Source organism: Cherax quadricarinatus, chromosome 83 (genome assembly GCF_038502225.1).
Source record: "Cherax quadricarinatus isolate ZL_2023a chromosome 83, ASM3850222v1, whole genome shotgun sequence".
Taxonomy (NCBI): domain Eukaryota; kingdom Metazoa; phylum Arthropoda; class Malacostraca; order Decapoda; family Parastacidae; genus Cherax; species Cherax quadricarinatus.
Genome location: NC_091374.1, coordinates 1,449,209 through 1,466,256, shown reverse-complemented (window position 1 = coordinate 1,466,256; position 17,048 = coordinate 1,449,209). Strand labels below are relative to the sequence as shown.

Below are 17,048 nucleotides of genomic sequence, written 5' to 3'. Positions count from 1 at the left end.
GAAGGGAAAGTTTGTTAGACTCTAGGGAATTAAGACAAGTAGTGTTCAGATTTGATGTTGTGTTGGAGTGTGGACAAGGCAGTACTGTCAGTCATCACTTAACAATCTAAATAGGAACCAGATAAAGGTCCATTAAGCAAATACTACATTAAGCATATAACATCTTCCCAGAGACATCCCATGTTCTAACCGAGATGCAGACTGGTATACTAATAACCCATATCTAATTCCTATTAGGTTTTTGGGGAAGAAGATGAAATTAATATATATGCATTGTATTCATGAGAGATTGTCTTCCCTGTCCCATTCCCTCCATGTCTCAAATTTCCTATATATCTCTCCCAGCTAAGTGTGGCTCCTGGCTAAGGAGCTACATTGTTTTCCTTGCAATTACTTATCAAGGACAGTTATAGATACTATTTATTTATTTGTACTAACAGCAGCTAATGAGGCCATGAAATAGCAAGAAATCAGTGTGCTGGAATATTCAACAATTATCATATGAGATGTTTCTGCTGTTTACATATTAACCATCAATTAGTCAGTACTATTTAAATTATATATTGTTTCCAGAAGAACATTAACATTTGCAGTACAGTATTATATAGCTTGATGTAGCCCTTAAATATTTCAATAATCTATGAAATATTTCTTTCTTTTTCAGTAAGTGGTAACCAGGATATGCCCACCTATGAAAATGTAAGCAGTGCCTCAGTTGCTGTTACCACTGGAGCTGTCCAACAGCCTCTTAGAGTACCGGTCCGTCCCTGCCCAAGCCCACCCATTCACCAGTTACAAAAAAAGCAACAAAATAAACCTCTAATTCATAACCAGCAAAATATTTCCCTGGAGAGCAGTCTCCAAAATTGTGATACTCATCAGAAAAATGTACAGCAGAATCTGGATTGTGAGTTTCCAGAAAATTATCAGCATCATCGGCAAGCCCCACCTGTACCTACAATCTATTCTAATTCTTTTGGTGATACTGATGAATTTTGTGATGATTTTGATGATGACTCTGAGTGGGATGATGATACAGAGAGTGAGGAATGCACATACTCAGCAAAGAACAATATGACAATTGGATCCCATGATCAGTATGTTGGTAGTGTTAATGATAAAAGTAGTGAAATTAAAAACAAAGCTGTTAATGAAATGCATGAAGCATCTGATCCATTTGACACATCATACATCAGGTGTTATGATGAGCCACCATATGAATCCCCAGATAATATCTGCACCACTAACACAGCTTCTTCCCAAAGTGTAATACGTGGGTCATCAGCTGTCATTCCTACACCGAACATGTCTGCCAATACTTCATTATCCAGTAGTCAGTTAAACTCGCAAACAAACACTTCTTCACCATTAGATAATTCAGTCTCATTAAGCCAATCCTCAACCATTAATAGTTCACTTACTGCTACCTCAAAACCTTCATTGCCTATATCAGTCTGTCCAAGCTCAGAATCGATGGGTGTTTCAACTACAGTGGGAATGTCTCACAACTCTCAAATAGTAAAATCACTCCATAATTCTTTCCACATTAGTTCACCATCCCAATCAAATAGCATGGCAATTTCAACACAGGTCTTTCCACTGATAAGTAATAATCTTAACTCTCCAGATTCCCACTTGGTGCAGAGTATTCAAGACAGTAATTGTATGAGAGACTTGAATACACAAATAAGTAACATGTGGATCAGCTCCATTTCTCAGTCATCGAGTTCAAACTTATTACCCATCTCTACAACACAAGCCAGATTAACACCACATACTGAACAAAGTCACATTTCCACTTCACTGTCATCATCACCCCCTTCTCTGTATACTAATAAACAAATTGTGCAAAAGAGCCAGAGTAGACAAGAGGAATTTCCTCAGTCTGCTATTTCAAGAAATTCTTTGTTACACCCTACCCAGATATCCACAGTATCTTCACAGTCAGTTCATCATACTCAACTTGCTTTACCAGCACCACTAACTCCAACTAAAGCCACATTACCAAGATTAGATCCTGCTTTCATTGCAGAATTTGAAAAATCGCTCGGAAAAGACCAGGCCTCGGCAAACACCTTTACTGGCAAAGAAAAAGAAGTAAGCAATTCTTTAAGAAATTCTGCTACTTCAAGTTTTGCTGCATCTAGCCAAATTGATAGACAACATTTAATGCAGAGTATTCAAGCACCATCTCCGTCACCTCCACAACATACACATGGATCTAGAAACACACACTTAGCAGTTGCAGCCGCACCAATGAATACATGCCAGAATAAAGTTGAACGTGATAGAAGAGTTCATCAGCTAGAACCAGTTATCAGCAACAGTGCCTTCTCAGATTTAGATGTTCTTACCTCTTCAAAAACCCTAGGTTTGCTACCAAAACAGATAGTAGACACTGGACAGTTCTTTCCAAAAACTGCTCATGTTCGTCCATTCATTCAGTACCCTCCAACTTCAACAGCCAGCCTTGGAGGCATCTCTAGTGTCAACCTAGGAAACCAGCCTCAAATTCTGGGCACTACAGGGAGCCTCATTCAACATAACCATATGTTTTCTACTGAATCAGTGTGTACGTTAGCCCCCATGAAACCTCCGAGTGAGGTCAGAAATACTAGTGATGAAAGATGGCCGAACCAGTCAGCAAATATGAGAACAACACCAGCAGTCTCCAGTTTGAGCAGTGTATCTCCCAATTTCCAGATGAGCTATAGCTGGCAACAGCCTCAGCAGCAAGTGCAATTTACTCAGAAGAGTTCATCCACATCTGTTTCTGCTTCTGTACTTCCATGGTGTGAACAGCAACAACATCAGAATTACCATGAACAACATCAACAAAGTGGTCCTACAATTCCGAGCTCTGTGTTACAGCCAACAGTTGTTCTTAGTCCTCAACTGACAGTTAACTATAATCAGGTTAGTTGTGTCTGTCGCTGTCTAATTATTTCTGCATCTACTGTAATTCAAAGCAAAAGATTATGCTGCCTATTAAAAACAATGTAATTTAAGTGACTAGATGTCTAGAGTTAATCATTTAAGAACATATAATAAGGAAAATAATTCAATATGTACTGTTCAGTTGGCATACTCGGTTAAATGATGTTATGACTCGTCTTCATTATTCTTCCATTCTCATACACAGACTGTGTCTTGATTTTACATGACTTAATAGTCTGAACAACCTTTCTAAAATATTACCATAATGTTCTGAAAATACACTTAGTTAATTTTGCCCATCTTGTTTGCAGTTGTGTCATTACTAAATATTACCCTGCTCACACTCCAACAGATCGTCAGGTCCCAAGTACCATTCGTCTCCATTCACTCCTATCTAACACGCTCATGCACGCTTGCTGGAAGTCCAAGCCCCTTGCCCACATACACATACTCGCATAAATATTCCTTTCTTTTCATCAACACTCAAGTCTACTTAGTATTATTATGCTATTTGAAATCTAATACCCTCATATACAGTGTCTTGAAATTATCGCATGTCAGCTTATGCCATTGTCTTTCCCTGTTGAGACATCTGTAGAAGGAAAGTGTATGAAGCAAAAACTGCCAGAGCACAGTGATACAAACACTTTCATATGAGTGAGATATGGGTTTTTAACATTGCAGCAAGGGGGAGGCTAGAGATAGCAGATATCAGAGATATCATGTTTTAGAACAGTGTGTGGTGTGAATATTATGTAGAAAATTTGGAGCTTAGAAATTAGAAGACAATGTTGGGTTGCCAAAGGTATAATTCAGAAGGCTAGACAGGGGTTTGTGTAATAATTTGGGCATTTAAAGATGATGGAACAGGATAGGATAACTAAGAGCGTGCAAAGCTGGATTGTAAGAAGGGAGTAAAGAAGACTTCGAGTACTAGAGACTCGAAAATCCTGCAGGCTTGTGTGGGTGTTGTAGGTCAGATCGAGTGAAAACACATGGCTTTAATAACTCACAAAATTGTAATGACACAATTGTAAACAAACCATACCACTAGCGGGGATAGAACCCAAGATCAGAGAATTATAAAACTCCAGGCCGACGTGCTAGCCAGCTGGCCCAGTGGCTAGCACGTTGGTCTGGAGTTTTATGACTCTATGATCACAGGTTCTATCCCTACCCGTAGTATGGTTTACATGGCTTCAATGGTTGGACATGCTGTTTGAGTGTTAGGAAGGTAACATGAAGGTATTCAGAAAAACTGGTTAGCTGGACTTGAGTCATCAAGATGGGAAGTACAGTTCCTTCAGTCTGAAGGAGGGGTAGGGATGTTGTAGTTTAGAGGGGCATTTGAACTGTGATGTCTGTGCACCTTTGGTAAGACAGCTATTGATTGAATGATGGTAAAAGTTTGCTTTTTCAAGTTACCATATCTTGGTGGGAGATAGCTGGTTTATTTAAACATAGACTTATTTATTTCATATTTTTTTATATTGTAAAATTGACTTTTTATATTACTTATGCAGGGTATTGTATATGAATGAACTTTTAATTTGATATAAAAGTTATGCATAAAGAAAGACACATTTCTTCCACATATTATATAGCATGAAAAAGGTGTTACAGAAAGTAATACTATAATCAAATAGAGTATATTAATTTTTTCTTGTTATTTTGGACACTTTTAATTTTTATATTTGTTAAGAGCTTGCTTATATCACCTTCACCCTCTTTGCTTGCATCTTACTGTATCTCCTTTCCAACACTTGGGTCCTGGCTTGCAGATGGTGTGTGGTGGTGGGAGCAGTAGTAGGGGTTATGGTGCCAGTGGGGGAGAGACTCTTGTTTGCCGTGTTGCTGCTGTGGTGCCAGGGACTTCTAAGGCTGCTGCCCGCCAGGCACTGCACATAGCCAGTGGTGATTACCAGGGTGCTGTGCGCTTCCTAAAAGTTGAGAAGCTTTACAGGTCAGCTTTGCCAGTGCTTGCTTTGCTGTCACAAACTAATGTTCCTCTTGACATCTTAGAAATTGTTAAGAATTTATTTTACTCTCATATTCTCATACCATTTTTCACTTAAAGGGTTCACAATAAATAATGAAATCCTGATATTCAATAGCAGTACTCATTTCATTAAATATCTCGCATGCATTTTTCTCTATACTGTATTCCTATTTCTTAATGGCACGTTTCACTAAAGAGCCATTTAAGGGAGCACCATAATGCCAGTAAAGGGCTTTTGATCCAAGGAATAGACGATAGCCTCTTCGTCCTTGGATAAACCTGATTGCCTCTCATTCCTAAGGTGCTGTATGATGCATATGGGTTTGGCACTTCCTCATAAATATAATCATAATTACTTTTCATTGAGCTGTTTGCTAAAGGGACAATCACTTTGCTTCACTGCATTTAAAAAAAAAAATGAAGTAAAAGCAGAGATATTCACAAGTGTTGTCAAAATGATAAACTGGAATCACAAAATACATGGGGAAATGAAAGATGACTGGGTAAAACTTCTGAAGGTTATTTAAATTAATTAGGAAATTTAACAAGTCGAGGAAATTGTCAAAGCACAAGATAAGCAAGAAGCAGGAAAGTTTTCTATCATGAACATAAATACTTTCAAAAGCTTGCAATATCTGATCATGCAAGATATTGCAGATAGTGCAGTCAAAAGAGCACTAAAGAAATGAGGAATAAAGTATATATACACCAGTAGTTAGTTTTGGTTTACCATATATTCTCACCAGCAAAATGTATATACAGACTCTCTGACCACGGGTTCATTTCCACCTGTGGTATGGTTTATATACAGATATTTACACTTTGTACAGTGGGTATGAACCATTGACCCAAAACATACAGTTTGGAAGAGAGTTTAAGTATGAAAACTGTCACTGCTACAGCTATATACACCCACATAGAGGACAGGTTCTAGTATGGTGTTAACCAGCTTGAGGCTCATCGAAGATCTATGCTGCCTCTGCCCCTCCCTCACCCTGATCAAGAAGACAGCTGATAGTTGCCCTGTATTTAAATGATGCTCTCATCTAAAGTAAACAGTGATCTACAGTGCCTTAAAGCTTGCTTAAGATGACATGCAGGAATGTGGTTACATGTGATACAATATTTATACTTGGCACACTCCACAATGATATTTTCAGTAAAGCTCTAGCTAATGGTTCAGTTTTTATTGGAAGAAAGTGCAATGAACAAGTTTATTCAGGTTGATTCTAATTTATTTAAAGCCTGCATCTTGGTAAAGAAACCTTGTTTACAAATACTGGTAGTCAGTCTGTACCTGTAATGAAGCATGTGCTAAATAGAAAGCTTGATAGCAAACCTGAACCTTTAATGGAAAGAACCTGTACTCTTAGAAGTTCATCATAATATTTTTCACTCCTGGAAGAGATAATTAATACTTCCTACACTCAACTTTTATAATTATTATATTGTGTACGAATGGTATATAATACCGACAAGATGAGAGTAAGACACATGTGCAACATCTGGGTATCTTTATTGTAGACGTTTCGCCATCCAATGGCTTTATCAATACAAATTCCAGGACATAACTTGAAGACAGTAGAACTATGTACAGAAGATGAGGTAATCAGTCCCTCAACCTAGGAGTAGGTGCGAACAGCACCACGACTATGGTGCTGTTCGCACCTACTCCTAGGTTGAGGGACTGATTACCTCATCTTCTGTACATAGTTCTACTGTCTTCAAGTTATGTCCTGGAATTTGTATTGATAAAGCCATTGGATGGCGAAACGTCTACAATAAAGATACCCAGATGTTGCACATGTGTCTTACTCTCATCAATTATTATATTCATGGGGAAGTGCTAAAACTATAGGGGTAATACATTGCCTGGGTAATGGGAGGTAATCATATTTGATCTAACAAAGGGGAGGATAACCCCAGTCTCATGGATCAAAAGCCCATCAGCATCAAGGCACCCATTGTGAAGAGTGTTGTCCTGGTGCTATAGATGCTGGTTTTATAGCTGTACAGGCTTCCTGTTCATGTTGAATCCTTTTCAGAAAACATCTTTCCATCTTTTGAACTTTGTGTTTAACTTGTTTCATTATTTTCCTTGTAGTTATTGCTTGCCTAGAAAACATCACCTCATCTTTAAACCATATTCTTTCACTAAATTACATGAGCATATGTCAGCTTTCTCTTGTCTAATACAGCCTCTCCTCACTTGGTGACGTACTTGTTTACCAAAACCTCGGACTTATGACGGGCTCTCTGACCAGTATTCATACCTAAATAATGTATATTAGAGGTGATTTCCTCTATTCTGTTTATTTTAATATACAGTAAACTACTATATAAACATTTAAAAATATACCAGACATGTTATAAATGGTGCAAAGGTGACATTAAAACAATATCAAAGATGGTTGACACAAACTCACCACCATTATGGTATGCTCCTCACTTAACGACAGATTCGTTTAACGATGTGGTCTCAGGAACGGAACTCTGTCGTTAAGTGAGGAGAGGCTGTAATATCATCCCAGAAAATGCAACAAAAACAAAATGCAAAATTGACAGAATCAACAAATCTTTTTTTCTTTGTTCTTCATCATCACCACATGATTTTTTTTTTTTTTAATAATTTAATTCATCTTTCTTCTTCTTTCAACACACCGGCCGTATCCCACCGAGGCGGGGTGGCCCAAAAGGAAAAACGAAAGTTTCTTCTTTTACATTTAGTAATATATACAGGAGAAGAGGTTACTAGCCCCTTGCTCCCGGCATTTTAGTCGCCTCTTACAACACGCATGGCTTACGGAGGAAGAATTCTGTTCCACTTCCCCATGGAGATAAGAGGAAATAAACAAGAATAAGAACTAGAAAGAAAATAGAAGAAAACCCAGAGGGGTGTGTATATATGTGCTTGTACATGTATGTGTAGTGTGACCTAAGTGTAAGTAGAAGTAGCAAGACGTACCTGAAATCTTGCATGTTCATGAGACAGAAAAAAGGACACCAGCAATCCTACCATCATGTAAAACAATTACAGGCTTTCGTTTTACACTCACTTGGCAGGACGGTAGTACCTCCCTGGGTGGTTGCTGTCTACCAACCTACTACCTATAAATTTAATTCATATTAAGTACTAAATCCATTTGGGTCATTCAGTGCAAGACATAGTGGAGGCTCGATCCTCTGTCTGCTGAGTGTGAGACAGCACATTTCCTGTTTGTACTCACCATGAAATCCTTGACAGTATTTTAATTCACTGAAATATTGTTGATTACTACTTCACTCTGTTGTATTCTGTACCTACAGTGAATATAAATGCTCCGTGAAATGGGTACTTGACCAAGCAAGAGAAGGTTCCAGTAAGATTCCCAGCCAGTGTGCATCACTGAAGGCAGCTCTTTACAACAGTTACATTTATTTGGTCATAATTCATTAACAGTGATTGTAGAGAGAGGAAAAGTTAGCCTGTGTTGAGTTACATATCCTTAGGTTATTTTGACATCAGTGGTCATATAGCTTTCTAACTATGCATGTTGTGGTTGTGTTAGCAGTAGCTTCAGATTTTGTGCCTCAAATTCCTCGCTAAGTTGTCTTGATAGCAGTTGTGCTTGATCACAAGGAGTAACTATTTTTATTATTGTATAGACAATACACAGACAAATAAATATACTGCAAAGATAAGCTTATGCATATAACTTTTCTTACTACAGATTGGGCATGGCAAGTAAAGATGAATGTGAGTACATCCTGGAGGCCAATAGCTGGGAGTTGGAGCGCTCAGCATCGGCTCTTCTTGATAAATTTGCATAGAAGAAATTTCTAAAAACATATTACATTCTTTGTTACTTGGATACCACATAAATTTAATATACTACAGCATGATTATATGAGCAAAACTATAATGTCAACTCAAGCAAGGATTAACAATTAATGAAGTGCAGTTATATATTTTATTTATTCATATTCAGGTGTCTTTTTGTGATAACACATTCACACATGTTTATTTGGCATTTACTGTATTAGATTTGTTTATTAATTCTTTCATACCAGTATATATTACTTAGCATCATTTTGCTCCAACTATCCTAGATCACTAGCTTAAAATTTCATTATAGTTTTGTAGCTCATTTATATCACTGAATGTATATTTAATTTCATTAATGATAAGGTAAAAGTTTGCCTTTTTCTGCTCACTATATGTGCTTTAAGCAAGGAATGGCTCATAAGTTTTAATTTTTTCTGTGGGAATAGTAGAAAATAATTTAAATGCTTTAACTCTTTAAATCACTTGTTGACATTAGTTACCATTAGATACAACATTATTGCTTGAATATAATTTCTCCCCATAGTTTGAAATTAATTTTATATGTGGGGAAAGGGAGATTAGATCTGCATTGACAACTATTTTATTAAGCTATATAAGGCAAACATGATCTGATTAATTTGTTCCTAACCAATTGTGTTAACCATTGAATGCTAGTTGAACCTGAGAATTATAGCGTAAAAGCACAGTGAAATCTGAATACTGTATAAAATGTTTGCTAGCTTTTGTCAGTCTAATAAACCATTGTATTTTGTGTGTTCTCTGAATAATTTATTTTGTTTGCAGATTTTAAATACTGTACAGTATCTTAGTGATTATTTTTGAGCTCTTCAGTTTTGAATTAAAGAGAATACTGTTGATAAGTCATGCATCAGTGGGTGATTTCTGAACTTAAACTGTGATAAAATTTGCTTGAGTCATGATAGGCCTGTTACTTGTATGTATGTATATATATGTAGGGTAGGTGGGGATGTTGCAGTCAGTGTTTAATAGATACACTTTTGGAGTGTGAGCAAGGTAACATTTATGAAGGGATTCAGGAAAACTGGTTAGTCGAACTTGAGTCGTGGAGGTGGGAAGGGCAGTGCCTGCGCTTTGAAGGCATGTTGCAGTCAGAAGGCAATCTGACTTGTGATGTCAACACACTTCTGGCAAGACAGAGAGCAAGTGAATGATGACGAATGTGTTTCCCCCTATATGCGTGTGTACATGTGCATGTATGTACTTTCTCAGCTAACACTATGTGGGTGTACTCTTTTTAACATACTGATATGTTAATGATGTCTTCAGTGTTTAGGTTGTCATATATTTTTCTAGATTTCCAGTGGCTGTAGTCTATCATTTTATTTCTTCAAAAATAATTTCTAATGTTTTTTTAACATTACATTTTTATAGTTTACATTTGTTATTGTTCTCTCTGTTGATGGTGCTAAGAATAAAAATCACAATGCTGCAGCTGGAATGATTTACAAATAACTACTGCTTTTGAGAGGAAACTGAAGTCTACATTTCAGTCCATTCTGGACTATTATCAAGTCACAAGCGACTTGATAATAGTCCAGGACAGACATAAATGCTGAATCTAGGTTCCTCTCAAAGGTTTGGGTTATGTGTGAAATGATAGTGCTAAAAGGGATAACAAGAGAGAGAGGCAATTGCAAAATAATGTCAATTAGACAAGAAAATATTTATTCATAAATATAATGGTAGACTGCTGGAATGGGATCAAAGAATAGGTAGTATGTTCTACAACCACTGGAAACTTATCAAAATTCTATGACAGTAAGTGCGTATAGCCCTTGTGGCTTAGCGCTTCTTTTTGATTATAATAATAATATGACAGTAAGTGCTGAAAAAAGAAGTGTCAGCAATAAAAGTGCAAATATATGTGTGAATGTATACATTCTTACATATACTGTACTATATACACATACTTGAAGTAACAGATTGTGAACCCTCATTATAATTTTTTTTTTTTTCAAAATACTGGACAGTATTTAATTTTTATATTTGAATCTGTATATTTTGATATATTTTCGTATGCTGACAAACTGTAATTGTAATTTCATGGTCATTGTAGAATTTTTAAATTGATAATGTGAAAAGAAGTACATTTTGGCAGTGAGAAACTGAACTTTTTTCAAGGAAAGTAAGAACAATAGAAATTCCATAATACTGTTACTTTCCATTAATATTTATGTATAATTCATATATGCATTGTGTATTACATATGCATTGTTAAATCCACAGGCGATAAAACCACCATTAAACAAAAAAATAAGAAGCCTTATCACTTAGGTAATGATCCAACATGTTTGAAACTTGAATTGCATTTATGGCAATGATGCAGTGTGGTAAATTAAGAAATACAAGCCTGGTGTGGGGCTACAGTGAGGTGGCAGTACTTGTATAATGCTCCTATAGCTTAACCTAATATTTTTTTATTATTATTTTTTATCATCACACTGGCCGATTCCCACCAAGGCAGGGTGGCCCGAAAAAAGAAAAACTTTCACCATCATTCACTCCATCACTAATATACCCCACCTAATTTAATTAACCTAACCAATTTAGCTTAGCTTATCTCATTCCACCTAGCTTAACCTAATCTACCCAACAAAGCTTTCCCTTACCTAAACTGCATATGCACTCTTTTGTGCGTGTGTGTGTGTGGGGTGGGGGGGGGGGGGTCCCACCACAACCCTGTGCTCTTCAGATTCTGGAAACTGTTAAATTTGCTCCACATATCTGTAATCCTACTGTATTTACAAATTGGTTTGGAAATATAAACACACATGCAGTACAATGTGAGCCTTTATTGACAATGTTTCGCCCACACAGTGGGCTTTATCAAGTCACAAACAGATCTACCTGGGTGGAAGGTACATTGAGTATTTATAGGATTAAGTCAGGTTCAGAATGCTGCACGTGACAATCTACGAGTAGGGTTATAGTCTAATACCTTGGATAGCTACCGTAGGCATTAGACTCTATAACCCTACTCTGTAGATTGTCACATACAGCATTCTCCGCCTGACCCAGCAGTCTCAACCTGACTTCATCCTATAAATACTCAACGTACCTTCCACCCACGTAGGTCTGTTTGTGACTTGATAAAGCCCACTGCGTGGGCGAAACGTTGTCAATAAAGGGTCACATTGTACTGCATATGTGTTTGTATTTCCATTGTGTCGGTATTTTATACCATTTATTTCCACGAATTGGTTTATATCTCCTGCATTAAATACAATCTGTTCATCTGCAGTCATACTTTGACTTTCCAATCCAATCATTATAATTATAGCATATACTTAACCTGGTTATACTTAACAGGCTTTAAACTTAGGGTGTAATTACTGGGTGTAGATATTTCTTTCCTGTGGTTTAACAGTGCATGTCTGTAAAATAAGTATATGCATGCATGCAATTTAGCCAGAGTTTACAATCTTCACTTGTCAAGTAAAGGTCATTTTACAAAACAAGCCAAGCATACCCTTTTGTTATAATTGACATTGCTCTGAACATCACAAAATTAACATTTTTTAGCATTTTCCTGCAAATTTAATACAGCATATGTCATTTATTAAAATTATTGACTTTAAATATGATTATATAGATTATAAAATTTGCCTTAAAGTTTACGGCAAGTTGCTCAGTTAATTTTTGTGTAAAATAAAAAAAAAATGATTGAAATATATTAATCCTTGTAGATATACCCAGTTCAAAAGAAAAAATATTGAAAAATATAACCAAAAAAATTTTGCTTGACCACTCTGGCTAAAAAGCACGGCATAATGTATTTGCGCACACGTACTTGTCCATTTATGCAATGGCGTACACAAATCATTAAAAAGTGGAGCCCCAAGAGTTTGAACTTAATTTACACAAACACAAGTGAATATACACATAAGATGTTGTGGATAGTAAGGACAAACTATAATTCTGAATTTCCGTAAACAATGAACATATTTTAAAAATATTTTTAATACAGTATTTGTATTATTCATACATTACATAAAAACTGAGTAGTTACAAGTCTTCTTTACTGTAGTAATATGGTGTGGTCAGCCTTTACTATCTGTAATGCCTTGCATTTATACCAGAATGTGTTTATAATGGAGGAAATGTAATTAACCGAATCTCATTATACATGCATGGAAATATAATTTTCATAATACTCACTACCCCTGTTTAGGACTTATGCATTTATCACTCCCACATAAGGTTGACAAATAAATTTAATGACAGTTGAGAATTAAATTATGGGAGAATTCAAATAAGTGTTGTATGTTATTGTTAAGACAAGTACATATTTTATATTATATTTATGTATCTCAACTCCAAATAAGTTTGCTTAAGTATTTTTAAATCTTTTGGTCTGTATCTTGCCTTTTCCTGTATTCAAAGCAGGATAGTTTATGCAGTGCATTCCTCCAGTGCTCTATCCACCATCTACAAATGTTCTCACCTCAAGATAAAACTGGGGAAAACACCCAAAAGGATTTCTGCATGAGTTTAGGTTTGAATGTATTTATAATTAAATTAAGATTTTGTAATGTGCAACTGAAGAAATGTGAAGATAAAGAGGAAGGGGGGAAAAAAGAGAGACCAACTATAATTATGTTTAATGTCCTAACTGAAAATGCAAAAAAAAAAAAAAAATTGTAATATTCAGGAAGTTACAGATTAAAAGAATATACACTGCCAGATTACCCATTCTATATCCTATGTAGCTGTATAGTCCTTGTGGCTTAGCGCTTCTTTTTTGATTATAATAATAAATAATATATCCTATGTATTTCTTCCCATGTATCTAGAAAAACTGGGACAGACATACCATCTCTCATACTACAGCACATTAATTCTCACAGAACAAACAGGATTCAAACCCATCACAAGCTAGCTGAAATCTGTTTAGGCCAGCATGATGTAGTGGACAGAGCACTGGTATGCTAATTATAAAACTGGCTTGCCATGGATTTGAATCCTGTCTGTTCCCTGAGTTGTTTACAGTCATGTTATGATTTTACAGGTCAAATCTATCTTTTATTCCCTCTTAATTTAAACAAATTAAGACTTTAAATTTCATAACTATGATTTGATTCAATAAGATTTTTAACAGCAAATTATTGATTCACTCGCCTACAGTAAAGAATTCTTTTTTGTTACTTCTCGGTAAAAATAGGTCTTAGACAGGGATGTGTAATGTCACCATGGTTAATATATTTATAGATAGGGTTGTAAAAGAGGTAAATGCTAAGGTGTTAGGGAGAGGGGTAGGATTAAATTATGGGAAATCAAATACAAAATGGGAGAGTATACTGTGCTTATGGGAGATTCTAAAGGAAAGTTGCAAAGGTTAGTGGATGAGTTTGGGAGGGTGCGTAAAGGTAGAAAGTTGAAAGTGAACATAGATAAGAGTAAGGTGATGAGGGTATCAGATGATTTAAAGAAAAATTAGGTATCACATTGGAAAGAAGGAGCATGGGAGAAGTGAATGTTTTCAGATATTTGGGAGTTGACGTGTCAGCAGATGGGTTTATGAAGGATGGAGTTAACCATAGAACTGATGAAGGAAAAAAGGTGAGTGGTGCACTGAGGTATCTGTGGAGACAAGACACTTTATCCATGGAGGCAAAAGAAGGGAATGTATGAAAGTAAAGTGGTACTAACACACTTATACGGGTGTGAAGCTTGGGAAATGCTGCGGCGAGGAGGCAGTAGAGATGTCCTGTCTAAGAGCAATGTGTGGTGTAAATGTTATGCAGAAAATTCAGAGTGTGGAAATTAGGAGAAGGTGTGGGGTAATAAAAGTATTAGTCAGAGGGCTTGTTTTGAGGTGGTTTGGTCATTTAGAGAGAATGGATCAAAGTAGAATGACATGGAGAGCATATAAATCTGTAGGGAAAGGAAGGCGGGGTAGGGGTCGTCCTCAAAAAGGTTGGATTGAGGGGGTAAAGGAGGTTTTGTGGGCAAGGGGCTTGGATTACCAGCAAGCGTGCGTGAGCATGTTAGATAGGAGTGAATGGAGGCAAATGGTTTTTGGGACCTGACGAGCTATTGGAGTGTGAACAGGGTAATATTTTGTGAAGGGATTCAGGGGAAACCAGTTAGCTGGACTTGAGTCCTGGAAATGGGAAGTATAATGCTTGCACTTTAAAGGAGGGGTTTAGGATAGTGGCAGTTGGGAGGTACATACTTCTAAACTGTCGTATCTGAGCACCATTGCAAAGACAGTGATTATGTATGAGTGATGGTGAAAGTGTTGGATGATGAAAGTATTTTTCTTTCTTTTTAGGTTACCCTGCCTCGGTGGGAAACAGCCGATGTTACAAAAAAAAAAAAATCTAGAGGAACTGCAACTTCCTAAAAGAACAGCTGTATAGCCCTTGTGGCTTAGTGTTTCTTTTTGATTATAATAATAATAATCCTAAAAGAACAAAAGTACTATTTATACTTTTAAGTCTAGATGTTTGGGGGAGACTGATGACAAGAGCTAGGAGGTGTGAGGAGTACCAATCAAAGATACTTCTTGAAGATCATCATCTCTGAGGTGTATTACCTGTGAAGCAGACATACATAATGAACAAGTATTACAATGACTAAAAAAAAAAATGATTTCAGTTCATGTTTAAAAGTATGCGTGTCTAATTAATTTTGGGATGGGATGCATGAATTCAAATCTGAACGTGGTTTTGCTCTAACGTGTGGTTTCTGAGAAATAGAACCACCTTTTGACAGCCATCATGGAGAAGAGATATCAGGGAAACCTTACACTCTGTTTCCACTTACTGCGAGATACTGGTGACTAGGGTAATTTCTGTTATTTTTCTTATGCATGTATATAATTAACCCTTTGACTGTTTCGGTCGTATATATACGTCTTACGCACCACTGTTTCTGACGTATTTATATGCGTAAATTCTAGCGGCTTCAAATCAAGCGGGAGAAAACTGGTAGGCCCACATGTGAGAGAATGGGTCTGTGTGGTCAGTGTGCACCACATAAAAATCCTGCAGCACGCAGTGTGTAATGAGAAAAAAAAAACTGACCGTTTTTTTGGATTAAAACGCCAACTTTGAGGTGTATTTTCATACAGTATTTATCGTTGTATTCTCGTTTTCACGGTCTCAGGTGATAAAATGGAAAACATATTACAGAAATAGAGATGATTTTGATTACTTTCACGATGAAAACGACCTTGAAATTGAGCTCAAAGTAGCGGAAATGTTAGATTTTTACCAATGTTCAGGAGTAAGCAAATCATAACACACGTCCAATACACTTCAACTGGGGAGTCTAATATTCTTTCACTAGTGCACTGATATTATTTATACCATTTTTACAATAATGCAGTACATGTAGTCTGCATAACAGTAAATTTTGTATGAATAAAAAATCAAAATAGAAAGCAATAATAATATAAGAGGGGCCTAGAGATGACTAATGAACAGAGGATATGTTATTTTAGTGCCAAGAATGTCTACAATGTTTATTCTGGACCCTATTTTGAAATTGGCATCTTTTTTAATTTGCATGAAATTGGTCAAATTGCTAGTTTCTGACCACTTTATTGGGTAGTTCAAATCGGTAAATGGGCGGTTTCTTGTACTCAACTGATAGAAAAAATGGAGTTCTAAAGAAATAGCTGAGTTTGGTCAACTGGAACAACAGAATTGGCCAAAAACAGGGCTCAAAGTCGGCGAAATCACCGATGCGTATGTGTCGCCGAGACTGTTAACTTTGCGGGAGCGTAATTCCACGAGTTTTCGACCAAATTTCGTACTTTTGGTGTCATTACCATCAGGAAAAGATTCTCTATCATTTCATAAGAAATTTTTTTTTTTTTCCAAAAAATTTATCGACATAGAATGACAGTTTCAGAAAGGGGCTTGTGACAGTCAAAGGGTTAAGATTAGTTCTTCCCATTACATGCACCACACTTAATATCTATGCATAATATAATACCCATGATTGTTAAGTAATATATATCGTGTGGTTCTTCAACCTTAAATATCCTAAATAGAAACTGAAAAACCTCAGATTCATGAGCATCACATAAAACCTAGCTAAAAGCAACATACTTGGTTTCTGAACTGAATAAAAATTTAAAATTTGTTGGCTAGTGTTGTTACTAAACTGAAGAAAAGTGTCAGATCCAAAAATAATCATTTATGTGAAATTCAACAATATATTAATGGTATACGCCTGCAGAGATTTGTAACCTGGCCAGGAGTTGTATGGATGTAAACAGTACTAGTCAAAATAATGTTACATCATTTCCCTGAG

The 17,048-nt window shown here is 36.4% G+C and overlaps 2 protein-coding genes across 4 annotated transcripts in view; one reads left to right on the top strand and one right to left on the bottom strand.

Moving 5' to 3' along the window:
- Positions 1–13,466, top strand: part of Ack (activated Cdc42 kinase) — a 43,105-nt gene extending 29,639 nt beyond the window's left edge. Inside the window, exons 15-17 of one of the 2 annotated variants that reach the window (XM_053796261.2) lie at positions 665–2,916; positions 4,719–4,900; positions 8,647–13,466. In XM_053796261.2, the coding sequence (XP_053652236.1) occupies positions 665–2,916; positions 4,719–4,900; positions 8,647–8,746 (2,534 nt within the window). In that variant the 3' untranslated portion in view covers positions 8,747–13,466. The remainder of the gene's footprint in view (positions 1–664; positions 2,917–4,718; positions 4,901–8,646) is intronic. The other variant, XM_053796262.2, reaches the window with a different exon arrangement.
- Positions 12,430–17,048, bottom strand: part of LOC128702171 (uncharacterized protein PF3D7_1120600) — a 28,385-nt gene continuing 23,766 nt past the window's right edge. For both annotated transcript variants that reach the window (XM_053796260.2, XM_070102666.1), the window contains one exon: positions 12,430–15,321. In XM_053796260.2, coding sequence (XP_053652235.2) covers positions 15,256–15,321 — 66 coding nt within the window. In that variant the 3' untranslated portion in view covers positions 12,430–15,255. The remainder of the gene's footprint in view (positions 15,322–17,048) is intronic.